General features: G+C 45.9%; 1 protein-coding gene across 1 annotated transcript in view; it reads right to left on the reverse strand.

Annotated features, from left to right (window-relative positions):
• MINDY2 (MINDY lysine 48 deubiquitinase 2) overlaps positions 1 to 12,675 on the reverse strand; it is a 33,594-nt gene extending 20,919 nt beyond the window's left edge. The window contains exons 1-3 of the mRNA XM_075431495.1: positions 11,825 to 12,675; positions 2,487 to 2,544; positions 362 to 426 (exon numbers count right to left, since the gene is read on the reverse strand). Of these exons, the coding sequence (XP_075287610.1) occupies positions 362 to 426; positions 2,487 to 2,544; positions 11,825 to 12,490 (789 nt within the window). The 5' untranslated portion in view covers positions 12,491 to 12,675. The remainder of the gene's footprint in view (positions 1 to 361; positions 427 to 2,486; positions 2,545 to 11,824) is intronic.
• Positions 12,676 to 14,003: the final 1,328 nt, after the last annotated feature.

Here is a 14,003-nt window from a genome sequence, read left to right on the forward strand (position 1 = left end):
CAGGGAACAGAGCACACTGAAGCACGCATAATAGAAGACTTCATAGAGCAACCACCCCGTTATGTACCTGCACCTGTACTTCTGTGTTATAATTCCTCAATAAAAACAAAATTCTTTCATTACACTCATTGCAGGCAAAAAAAAAAAATCATTTACTGCGTTAACAGATAATGAGTTTTTCTTCTTAACAGGAAGTATTTATAAATAATACTCTACATCGAGCCTAGAAAAAAAAGAAAAATTAACTAAAAACAATGGTTTGTATACGTCTGGTTTTTAACAAGATGATAAATCTTAGGTGAGAAAAAAAGCTTTAGCTCCTTCAGAAACAAGCAGTTTTATTTTAGGAGCAGCTCCTTACCTGCTCATAATTTAGACGCTGAATTTCAGATATCTCTTTAGGTTTTGCATCAAGAATATAGTCTCCTAAAAAAAGCGAAAATAAAATTAAGTTTATTCCACACTCAAAGCTTCAACATTTCTACAAACACTTCTGACAAAGTGACTGATCATAAATACCACCACTGAAGTTTTCTATCAAATTAATGAGATCACATCGTTTTATAACCTGAATTATAATTATGGAGTAAAATATGGGTACAAAAAACCACAGTAAGATCATATTAAAAAATAAAATTCAAATGACCAATGTTGTTACTAAAGCAGCATTTCATAATTACAGAATCATAGAACAGTTTGGGTTGGAAAGGACCTTTAGAGGCCATCTAGCCCAATCCCCTGCAGTGAGCAGGGACATCTTCAACTTCATCAGGTTGCTCAGAGCCCCGTCCAGCCTGGCCTTGAATGTTTCCAGGGACGGGGCATTGACCACCTCTCTGGGCAACCTGTGCCAGGGTTTCACCATCCTCACTGTAAAGAATTTCTTCTTTATATCCAGTCTAAATCTACCCTCTTTTAGTGTAAAACCATTACCCCTTGTCCTGTTGCAACAGGCCCTGCTAAAAAGCCTCTCCCCATCTTTCTTACAATTACTGAAAGGCCACAATAAGGTCTCCCCGTAGCCTTCTAATTTCTTGGGGTATCACTTAATTATTCAGAAACGTACCTCCCCTCTGTGCTTCAACTTAAAAATATAAAAAGGTCAAAGTGCTCACAATAAGACATGTAATTGCATAACAATTTAAAAATGTAGCTACTTATCGTGACTGATACTATGAATATTTTGGCATATGCTTCCATACACCGATAATTCTGAAAGGCTTGTATTCCACCTGTGTCTACAACACAAAAGTAATTAATCAGTCAATCAACACACTGGGATTCAAGATTTGTAACAGTTTTAGTAACTAGTACCCATAAACTACCTCTCCCAAATTTTTCAGATTTTATTTAAACACTTTTCATATTTATTCCCTTGCTTCATTCCTAAAGAATATGCTTCTAACTCAAAGAAAAATATCATTACGGGTCTCCTAGTTGATAACCTCTTAAGATCGTTCAAAGTGGTTGAAGGACTTCTTTCTTTCCATTTTTTTAAGCTGTGGAAGAACCATTTGGCAACTGCTAATCCTCTTGACTGAACACAAACCTAAATACTTTGAGAAGGTAATTTTGTTATTCAATTTAATAATATAATTCCAGAAGCTAATATATGCCTTCAAAAAAGAATACACACGTATAGCCAACTGCTATTATGCAGTGACTTCAGACAGTATTATTCTACCAATACACTTAGACGAAATGTTTAGACATAGGCAGCAAGATTGCTTAAGACTTGTTTTTTGGAAATCACGTAATTAACTTTTTTCTTCCACTGAAAGATTCAGCGATATGCTTTTGAAAAGAACGAGCTAGATTCTTTACAAGCAAAAAGAAAGAAAATATAGTAAGTTTCTTTCCTCCTGCTCAAGAAAAATCAGCCCTAGTCTTTTAAGCTCAAACATTTCGTATTTGTTAGGGTACACAAGAAAGAACCATGGCACATATAGCTTAAGTACTATCAGAACTGCACTTCTAACACCTGGATCATTCCGGGCTACTGAAGTTACAGCCTTGTCAGACAGAAACAGCCGCAGTTTTGCTGAAGACTGACTAATAATGGAGTAGTGCTGGCAAATAAGACCCCAATCACCTAATGACTAATTTTATTTTTCCTGTTATTTTAATTGGGTCATAATACCAAGGATTAGAATTACTGCAGACAATTAAAGACACGGTTGACTTCATACATTGTCACCTACAACAAAACAACACTGTGAGATACATGAATAACTTTAAATCTACCCATGTGTTGGTATACTAAGACATACCAACTGCATCACTAGACTAATCACTTAGGAAAGCAGTCCAGAAAACTTCTAAAAGCAGTAAAGGAAAAGCATCAGTAACTGCATACCATAAGTAGTTTTCCTGAAGCATGCGCTCCAGTAAAGCTGAATAAAATAGTAAATAAAATAGTCCTCCTATACTACTACTCACTAGTAAGTATAACATACACTTGAAAGCCTTTTATTGTAATTACTAACCTAAGTATTCCATCAGCTGTTCAGCCGTTATGATTTCCATCATTGGTGGCAGCTTAATCTGTCAAAGTAAAAGTATATTCTCTTTTAAATGTCAAAACAATACAATTGCGAAGTATGAATAAGGTATCTCTAGATGGAAGTCTTCCAATACATCAGTAAGGCAAGCGTGATAAGAGCATTAGTGTACTGGGACCAAGGACCTTCCCAGGATCCCTACTAAATAACCACTACCAGAAGAGATTAACAATACATTTTGGTTTTTAGAGAAACCACAGGCACACAGTACTTTCTCTCACTTGCAGCTCTCTGCATAGTGCTCTCTACTCCCACCACAGCATTTCACCACCATCCCCCTTGACTTCACAGGAGTTCACATCACTCACTGCACCAGCCCAGCTGCAAGCATCCAGGATGAACAGACTGGGAACTGTAGCCACACTTAACTAAGAAAACTCCACCTTATTCAGCAAAGTCTGTGACTCTCTGCCTTCATTATAACTCTTAACTGAGTCTTAACTCAGAAAGTTCCTGCACACAGACAAGAGGCTGTAGAGAGTCTGGTGGCAGCAGCTGCTGGGACAGGGAAGCCACCACTCATGCAGGTACGAGGAAACAACCTCCCAGCCTCTCAACTTGCGCTCACATTTCAAGGGTTTGGTTTAACTCCACAGACGAGAGTGGGCACACAGAACTCGGCAGTGAAGCTTCCGTTCCCCTCTCTCCTGCCCTATTCCTCTTATCGGCACCTCCTAAAACCAACCACATTGCCAGCAGCCAGAGCCAAAAGTTTCTTAAACATTCATATCCATCACCCTGAGTAAATGTTTTGATTGCACACTTCCATTTACATGATCTCCCTGCAGTAACAGCCAAAGCACAAACACACACAAAGGCATGCTTCTGGCAATCCAAAGGAATACCACAGTAGCCTAATGGCTTTAACCATAGTGTGCTCAATTTTTTTCTGCATAAATATGAAATTTATTTTTCTAAGGGGGGAGGGGATTTGTTGGTTCTAAGCTTTCTCTTTAATTTTTAATCTTCTTGTCCTATCTTTCTTCAACATCTTACCATTGAAAGCCTAGGAAGTCTGGTTGTTTATTTTATTAGGAATTTTTTAATCAGGTTCCTCAACACTGATTACTATTCTCCTTGGCATAGGTAGAAAGACATGATGCGAGATCGTTAACTCCTGCTTAAGATATAACAGGCTCCAGTACTTTGCTGATTGTGGAGAGGAAGGAGGAAGTAGAAAGCCATGAGAAGGAAGAACAATACATATAAAGCCTTTGATGCAGCATCCCAAACTCAAAAATACAGTACAGCAACACACTCCATTATTCATGCTGTGATAGAGAGGGGTTCCTTCCCAGTCTGAAAACTAAGCTATTTTAATAACTTTCCAGAGGAAATGAGGTATGATTGGACTGAATCTACCTCATTACCGATTTTAAACACATTTGACAAAAGGCAAGTATGTTAAATATATGGGTTTACAAGAAGTTTCATTAAATTTGGAAGAAGAAAGAGCACCAAGTTAATACACCCATGCTTAGGTCAGAATTGGCTGCACAGCATATGCCACACATTGATCAACCCACAGATGGTGGACATAGAAGGAAGCCGACAGTACTGTCAGGGATCTGGAGAGAGAACGGAATGAGAGTATAAATTGTTAGTAAAGCAGGAAATTAGTGAAGCATAAATTTGTAAGAAAGAAGGTGTAATTAGTTCTACTTACTAAAAGACCTTAAAATTATATAGATGAAACAAGAAGAAAAATCAGTCATGGATGCAAAGGCACATGAATTTTTGAAAACATCTTTTAAACTAATAACAACTGATTGTAACTTAAAATTCTGAACATCTTCCCAAAACTTCTCTAAGTTTCACTAATACTCAGCGGGCTAAAGATTTTCATAACCTTTGATCCTGTTCACAATATTCATGTTGAGTATTCACACAAATAGAATACATTGTGCCAGGTAAATAACAGGACCACAGGTTCAAAAAGCTTATTCTTAAACTTCTAGTTCTGAGTTGGCAGCATTCAAGCCTTAGCAAACACTAGCTGTGCACACCCCTCAGTTAGGTCTGGTTCATTACAGCTCCTAAGGCATATCATTGTAACAGCACAGAATTACTTTCACTAGCTACGCATGGAGCGGTTCTGGGACTACGGACAGTACAGATGTGCCAGTGCAATATGAGGGAAAATTAGCATTGCTCCCTCAACTATTAGCAGGACTACTGTGATGATTCTTTCACAACTGAAGCTAGCTCTTTGTACTATTTATTTAAAACCACTCGTATCAGCTCAGCCAGCATTGCTTGGGGGTTTCTGCTCTGCACCATACTGAGGAATCTAGAAGTATGCCTACACAACAAGTGGCAGTTAGAAAGCAGTTATGTGGGTTACATATACCTGAGATCTACGTACTCATGGCATAAATGTATTAAGATGCATTAAATGTTCCAGACTTTATGGACTGAAGGACATATTTGGTTAACAATCTGAATTTTCCCTCACAACTGTAGTGCTAAGTGATTTATTTTTTTTACTGCAGAATCAAAGCAGTTCTACTCATACCTGCAGAATATCTCGTAGTCCAGTAACAAGTTAAATCTCAAAATTAACAGCTTAATTAAATGCTAAACAAAGTAATGGATTACTTCATGGCATAATTCTAGGGCTGGCACGTTTTGTGGGACCTTGATCACATATTTAAAGTGGGCTAATGGGGTTCCAACACAGACGTAAGTACTTCTGAACAAAGCTGACTTAAGGATATAGAGAGAACATGGCATTTCCTAACTGTTCAGGCCTTCATTGCACGTGCTTAAGCTACAGGAAACATACAACAAAGAGGAAACAGGAAAGAAAAACACCTTAAAACTTAAAGGAGAGAGAAAAATCATACAGAACCACAGCCACATAAAATCAACAGCAGAAAACAAAGCAAGCAGCAGTAGTGAAAGCTGTTGTTGTCCATAACAATCTAGTATTCTGAGGGACAAGTTTTCTCAACAGGTTTCAACACTCTAGTTGCTAGATTTTGTGTTAATTTTACATTTTAGGAAAAACACGCTTCCCCAACTCCCACCCATTTCCTGCACCCCTCTATTGCAGCGTCCTGGTCTTTCACCCTGAACTCTCCTAACTCTAGCTACTTTTCATTCTGTTTTCCCTGCCATTCTCTGGAGTGGGAAACAATCTTTCTCACCCAGCTACAATGTGAGGTACAGTCGAGCCATCTTTGTAATTAAAAGACAAGATTGGTAAGCATATTTTCCTATTGAACAGTTTGTCTAGCACAACTTTTACAGTTTCTATGCATAAGATGACGAACTGGAAAACTACATAATACTCTATTTTAAATATTTTCCACTGAATTCTCCCATTCCTTAGAAGGGTTTAAAAAAAGAAAAAAGGGATATAGTCCTGAACAGAAGCTAATCCTTCTGAAAATACTATGCATATAGTAAGGGACCATGCAAATTTTTAATGGCTTGTTATTTATAGTCTCAGAACACTTTTATCTAAAATACGCAGCTCCCCTGAATTCAGTGTTCTGGAAGAGGTAAGGGTAGCTTTGACCTGCCTTGAAAAAAAACAACTACTACTCCCTGCGAACACGTACCTTTTGCCTTGAGGAAACAGTTTCATAAGCTTATCCCAGGACAGCCTGACAGTACGTGCTGTCACCCGATAACCTGAACATCTCCCCCCTGCAGCAGGCTTCCTCCATCCCCTCAGAGCAGGCGTCCTGTTCTGGCAACCGTACGGCTATGGGGCTGCGGGTCTGTGAGCTCAGCTCACCCCACCGACAGCGTGAGGAAGGCTGCCAAGACCTCTGCTGAGCGCTGATCAGCAGCTCACCGGCAGCTCACCTTCGGAGGCTGAGCAATCCGTGCCAGTTCTGGCCATAAGGAGGTTTAGCTCAGCAGCCAGAAAAAGCACATCACGTGTGAAGGGCCAACGCCAGACCTCAGACCAGGCACCACCACCGCAAGCTCCGACAAGTCAAATGGACGTCAGCGGGAGCTTACCATACGCAGCACCTCTGAAAAAAAGGCCCCTTTTATGAGAACCTAAAACTAAAAATTTCTAGCCAGAAATTTTTTACTCTACCTCTTCTCTGCAACTCAGTTTGGATACATTTAAGCATAAACGGTTATATAACATTTACTTACATAATTGTTACAATCACCTAAATAGGTAATTCATACAGTTCTAAAAGTTACCGAAATTTTAGTAAAACTGGGCACGTAGGGAACACAGCTCCCAAAGCCTCCCATTCATTGAAAGGACTGTGATAGAAAAAAACTTTAAAGACACTGTCCAATCACAGAATCAATCACAGAATCAATCACAGAATCAATCACAGAATAGAAAAAAACTTTAAAGACACTGTCCAATCACAGAATCAATCACAGAATCAATCACAGAATCAATCACAAAATCAATCACAAAATCAATCACAAAATCAATCACAAAATCAATCACAAAATCAATCACAAAATGGTAGGGGTTGGAAGGGACCTCTGTGGGTCATCTAGTCCAACCCTCCTGCCGAAGCAGGGTCGCCTACAGCAGGCTGCACAGGACCTTGTCCAGGCGGGTCTTGAATATCTCCAGAGAAGGAGACTCCACAACCTCTCTGGGCAGCCTGTTCCAGTGCTCCGTCACCCTCAGAGGGAAGAAGTTCTTCCTCATGTTCAGACGGAACTTCCTGTGCTTCAGTTTGTGCCCATTGCCCCTTGTCCTGTCGCTGGGCACTACTGAAAAGAGCTTGGCCCCATCCTCCTGACACCCACCCTTCAGATATCTGTAAGTATGTATTAGGTCCCCTTGCAGCCTTCTCTTCTTCAGGCTGAACAAGCCCAGCTCCCTCAGCCTCTCCTCGTAGGGGAGATGCTCCAGTCCCCTCACCATCCTCGTAGCCCTCTGCTGGACTCTCTCCAGTAGCTCCTCATCTTTCTTGAACTGGGGAGCCCAGAACTGGACACAGTACTCCAGATGAGGCCTCACTAGGGCAGTGTAGAGGGGAAGGGGAACCTCCCTCGACCTGCTGGCCACACTCTTCTTGATGCATCCCAGGATCCCATTGGCTTTCTTGGCAGCCAGGGCACACTGCTGGCTCATGGTTAGCCTGTCGTCCACCAGGACACCCAGGTCCCTCTCCACAGAGCTGCTCTCCAGCAGGTCCACCCCAAGCCTGTACTGATGCATGGGGTTGTTCCTCCCCAGGTGCAGGACCCTGCATTTGCCTTTGTTGAACCTCATCAGGTTCCTCTCTGCCCAACTTTCCAGCCTGTCCAGGTCTTGTTGAATGGCAGCACAGCCTTCCGGTGTATCTACCACACCTCCCAGTCTCTTACATAAAAAGCTGTAAGGACAAGATATTCCATATGCACTCACTTCCCAAGAGAATATTATTTATATTTGTATTACGTTTTCCCTTAGGTTTATGTTCCAAAGCAATCTGCTTCTCTGTTCCCTGGACATTTCAGACCTGCAATTTCTGTGCAACACATTAAGGTTCACAGAGTTCTTTGCCTACATGACATCACATCTTACCTAAGAAGCACAGAGCAGAATTACGTGGCACCCTTATTGAGCTGTTCACATCTGATGATCGCCATAGAGTACATACTGAGAAGGGCCACCTCCCCCCCAAATTACAGTTTAATGCAGTGCCAGAAGTTATCAGGAAGTGGTGCCTGAGCTACGCCTAACAAGGATCACAAGCAGTACTTAGAAAAGCAGGCTTTGCATTGCTAAGCTTAACTACGCAGTGAGCCACAGGTCTAAGGAAAAACTGAGCGGTCTCCAGATTTAAACAAGCTGAAAGACAGTGTCTTACACTACCCTACATCAGCAGACACAACGCATGCTTCTACGTAGATGTTTAGGTGTTTGTTTCAATACTCTGCTTCTGCTTTCATTTCCATCACAGAAGCCCAGAAGGTGTTACATACTGCTGTGCACAAGTTACTTTTTCAAGCTGGTACCACATCTCTAACACTTCTGTAAGCAGAACTCCTGCTCTATCTCCCAAAGGCTAAACTGCAAGTTAAGCTTGTACAGGCAGACTGCAAAAACACTTCAAAAGAAAAGCGATTTCATAACTGTAGCATTTAAAAGTACAGCTCCTACAATCTGCCACCTCAAAGCAGTATGTCCAGACTCCTTTGAAAGCAGTGGGTAAGAGAGAGGTAGCAGTTTTATCCCAAGTTTAGTTCCAAAACCTAGTGCTATCAAAACGGAATTTGCGCAGTCCCAATGGGTGTTAGTACTTCAGAGTTTCCAAAAAACCAAGCGCTGCCAAAGCAGTACCTCACAGATGAGAACATACAGGTGCAGCACTAAAAGAATCAATTGTTTTTTAAGTAGTCTTTATACCGGTATCCCTCAACAAAGATCTTAGCTCCAATATCAAAAATACCTGCAAAAGGCATAATAAAAAATGAATAATGACTAGGAACAGAGAAGAATCTTGCTCCGTTAATGAACAAGATCTTCATACGACTAGGAAGAAACATCTTGACTACATGGCACACTTACCTAAGCTACAGCGCATCTTAAGTTTTCTTGTTACTGCAATCCTTTAAGCAAATTAACAAACTACCTATAGTCTCTTAGTGAGGGCTATCTCAAAAAAAATGTTTTGAATGAGGGCAAGTGGGACATACAAACAGAAGGTCACAAAACAATTAATCTATTTAAAACAATAGCATGGGAGTAAGAAGCTTGCATTTTGTCGAGCTGAAATACCTGAAAATGTGAGTTCTCTTTAATATATCCAATCATCAGTCTGATTTTTTAGGCATGTTTCTGTGATTATGGCCCACATGCCCTCTGAAGGTTTCCCACTTATTACAAAGCAGTAGATAAAGATTTTGGTCCTAAAAAATTGATTACATCCCACTTGTCACAAACAATTAAGTGAATTCAACTTTCACAGCTGCACAAGCACAGGTGGTGCACACAGCATTGGATCTCAAGGTTATTGCTCCCATTCTGGAGTAACAGAAGCACGCAATTGGCCATGCAAAGGGAAGTGTGCATGAAAACTCAAAAACTGGTATTGTAACTACGGTTTCTCAACTCTGAGCAGTTGCATGTATCATCTGAAGATAGCTGAGACTGTATCTACCTACAGGATGACCAAAACTCTCAACCTTGTCGGGACAGAGTTCCGAGAAGGGAAGCTGGTGGCTGATACAGGGAAGAGAGCCCAAAGCCTAACTGTTTACCTTCTTACTCGCTGCTGTGATTTTATTTACCCTCCTCATTTCCTTCTTCCTCCATTTTTTTCCCCTGCCACATAGCTTCTTTTCACCGAACATATACTATGGTACTCTCGCTCTGCTTTCACCTATTTTCCATCTCCTGGTCTGCTTCCACATTCCCAAATTATAATTACCTGACCCAATCTAGTGTTCACTTTGGTTCAGAAGAAGGGAGAAAAATGTGGACGCCCATCCTCAGCCTAGGTATGTAGCTAGCTACTGTCAGTGATGTACAGATTAGCTGCCAATAAGCTTGCCAGTCCAAACCATGCCAACACGGTTCTTGACTATAAACTGGGGAAAAGAAAGGATAATTTGGAGAGGTACTAATTAGGAAAATCAACTGTAAGCAAGGGCAATATACAATCCACAAACAGGAAAACCCCGAAGCATATAAATAATGTCATATGATGGCAGTTTCACCACTTTAGCTGCCTTCTGCAAATCACGTACACTCTGCTAAGGCCCTACATAAACAGACAGCATTATAGAAAGCCCTTCCTGTAATCCTAGCAGTAAGAAATGGTAGGGCACTCCCAAGTGGCACTGTGATTTTCACTTATTTATAAAACTGGGTATCACCTTTATTGTCACTAACGTAATATTTGATCAAAGCAGAATGTCAGTTAAAATTCTGGATGGAGGAAACCAGAAGAAAGCAATCATATTTAAGTAGGCAAAAAAAAGAGTGCTGAGGAACAAGACCTCCAAAACCTTAAATGCAAACAACAAGAGCAGTGCTGTCCCATTTATACGCTTTCATTAAATCAAAGGTTGAAAAGGAAAACCCTGTAACTAGCCGTTTCTTTTAAAACATCACCACACAGAATAAGGAATGGCAAGTTCTCCAGGGCCCTCCACTCACCCCTGGATGTTCAAGGCGGAGCACAGAAATCAATGTTAAATACTGAAGTCTAAGACAACCTTCACACCCTCTTGAGGATGGCAGAACTCACATAAGACAATACCTCAAAGTCACTCACAACTTCCCTGTGCTGCTTTCACCAACGGCTAAGTATCTCCATCACCGTACCCACAGCTTGCCTCCTGAGGTTATGAGCTGTTCTGCTCAGGAAAATACACAGAAACTATAACTCAAACAAAATCATTAATCTTCTAGAATGTTACTTTCCTCTAAACAAATTTCTTCTTTTCTTTCAATTTTGACCTTTTCCTATGTCACCTGTTACACCTGTGAACAATGTTCTACTCCTCCAACACACCAAATTTCTTCCCCTTGCTACTACAACACAAAAACTATTCCCCTAAACCTTCCTCTTCTGTGACTCCATCCTATCAGCTCACTGATCTTTTGGGGCTGCGTTGCCAGCATTTCTTCAGAAGTGCTCCCTCCTCCTTGGCTTGCAATGCACTCAACCTCAGCTCTTCTCCAACCGATACTCCTTTCACACGTCAGTATTAATGATTACGCTGTGCCTTACATTTTAATTGCTTAAAAGTTAAAAAGAATTATTTCAAGGAAGTCCATACCCACGACGGCGACTGGAACAGAACTTCCAGGTCTCACAGCTGTACTGGATCACGACCTGATTTACTCCTTATTTTAAATACAGGCCGTGCTGGATGACTGGACGAGTGTATCCCCGTCACTGAGGCAGTTACCCGTACAAATCTGTATTTTGCACGCGCTTCATTACACGAAGCTAACCTATTTTCCCAAAATACTGCCCACGTTTTCAGTGCTGTCGGCAGTAACGTTTGGTTACCAGAGACCCGCAGGCACCTGCGAACCCCGCACCGCTCACTTCGGCACGGCGTCATCCAGATTCCGATTTCTATTTTCGGGCTACAACAAAGTCGGTCTCGGCACGACGGCCGCGTCCCGGCAGCGCCCCGTCAACAGACCGCAGCCGTCAGCGACCTGCCGAGCCCGGCGCCCGCCCGGCCGAGCCCCGCAGCGGGGCGGCCCCAAGGCCCCGGCGCCCCCCGCAACGCCCCCTCGGCCCCGGCGCGCCCGGGTCACGGCGCTGCCCGGGCGGCACCGCCCGCCCCCGCCATGGCGGCCGCCGCCCGCCCGGTACCTTCCAAGCCAGGAGCAGCACGTTCATGATGGCCAGCAAGGGGCAGGGCCCGTTCTCGTTCTGCGTGATGACGGGCGTGTTCTCCTCCTTCCAGCGGACCCACTTGATGTGGTAGACCGACTGGCCCGGGAAGCGCTCCTTGGAGGCGGAGAGGAGCTGGGAGCCCGCCGCGGGCCTGTCCCCTTCGGGCTCCGGGGCCGGGCCCCCCGAGGCGGCCCCCGCCGCCTCCTCGGCGTCGCTGTTGAGCTCGGAGCTGCTGGGGCAGCAGGAGTGCAGGTTGGAGAAGGACTCCAGCGAGTCCAGGCTGCGGGACTCCTCCCCCGGGGGGCTGGGAGCCCCGCTGCTCCCGGAGCCGGCCCCCGCCGCTCCGCTCTCCAAGGAGGGCGCCGATCCGGAGCCCTCCGGCACCGCCAGCCCCGCGCCGTCCGCCGCCGGGCTGCCCTCCTCGGCCCGGGAGGGAGACGCGGTCCGAGGGGCCGCAGTGGGAGCGAGGGCCGGCTGAGGAGAAGGGCTGCGCCGCCCGCCGCCCTCCTCAGCCGCCGCGGGCCCGTCCCTGCAGCCGCCCTCGCCTGCCGCCGCCTCTTCCAGGAGGAGCTGGCTGGCAGCGCCCCCGCCGCCCCTCTTCAGTGGGCCCGGAGGCGGCGGGGGCTGTGCCAGGCTCTCCATGCCCGGCCCGCCGGCCGCGCGGCTCCTTCGCTCTCTATTGGCACCGCAGCGGCGGATCCTTCGCCAACAGCGTCCGAGACGCCATAACAGCAGCGACGGCTCCGCCCCGCCAGGGACGTGTGGGCGGGAGGGGGAAGCAGCCGCGGGTCACAGCGGGGCCCGGGGCGGGGGAGCCCCGAGGGCGGGGTCGGCGGGGCGGGGGAACCCGCCGGCGGGGCGGGGGCCCGGAAGCGGCGGCGGGGGCGGCCGGGAAAGGGGAGCGTGGGGGGGGGGGGTGGGGAGCAGGCGGGCAGCGTGAGAGGCGCGGAAGCGCGCGAGCCTCGGCGCGAGCCCGGAAGGGACGGTGCGAGGCGCGGCAGCCTCGCGGGGGGGCAGGGCCGGGCCAGGCCTGCGGTCCGCCGGCCGCCCCGGGGCGCCGCTCCGAAGCGGTGCTCGGTACGTAGCGGGCCGGGGGTGCCCGCGCGCCGCCCCCAGGCGGGACAGCCGCGCCCCACCCCCCTGCTCGAGGCCAACGAGAGGCAAGGCGGAGGCCCGGCCTCTGCCCCGCCCCGCCTGTTTTGCAGGAAGGCGGCGGGGGCGGGGCCGCGCCTGCGCGGGAAGGGCGGGGGGCAGCGCCCCGCCCCCGCGGCTCTGCTGCCCGCCCGCCGGCGCTGAGGTGGCGCTCGCGGGGCCGTTCTGGCGGGCGGGGTCAGCTGCCGGGAGCGTTTCGGTGCCTTTCGTTGCGGTTTGCTACCTATCTGCGCTATAAAAATGCGATTGTGGCGAGTGTCATAGGTAGTTTAACAGCTAATGCAGTCGTATTACTCAGACTTCACCGTAACGAACCTCTTTCCTTCTCTCCCCGTAGAAACCTTCAGCTTCTAATCACAGGTTCCAAGCACAGCTCTTCCGTCTTCTCAGCAGCTCTCTCTGAGCTCTTCACAAACGGTCGCATCGGCTTCGGCAGCCTCCCCCGGAGTACATCCATTGCAGCTGCACTTCTTAGGTTCGCATTTGCGTAACAACTCTTCTCAACTCTGACAGCGTTAGCGGGGGAAGATTTTTTTTGCGCTGCAAGGGCAACATGGAAGGAAAAGCACAAATAGAAGGGAGGTGACAGTAAACTGAGCAGCTTGTCACAAGCCCTAACACAAAAAAATAAATCTTTGGGTTAGCATAGTTAACTGTAAGAATTAGCATATCAACAAACAAGAAATGAAACATTTTGTCTGAATGGCTCTCATTTTTATCTTCATCGAAGGATTTTACTTTACGTGAAGGCTGTTGACAGCAGTCTCAAAGTGAAGAAATCCCTGTGCAGTGGAGACAACCGCAATGCTTCCCAACGTGTAATGCACCGAGAGCAATAGGTGACCGAAAGTAACACTCCAAGAGCAAGTAAAGTACTTTCTGCAAGGGAGAGCGTGCACCCGGAAGGAAGCCAGCGGACGTAACGTGTTTACACTGCCGTCAGACCGCCTGACGCTGCGCGGCCCTCGGGCTGTTGACACGAAGGTTCCGAGGAACGGGGCGG

Source organism: Opisthocomus hoazin, chromosome 10 (genome assembly GCF_030867145.1).
Source record: "Opisthocomus hoazin isolate bOpiHoa1 chromosome 10, bOpiHoa1.hap1, whole genome shotgun sequence".
Lineage (NCBI taxonomy): Eukaryota > Metazoa > Chordata > Aves > Opisthocomiformes > Opisthocomidae > Opisthocomus > Opisthocomus hoazin.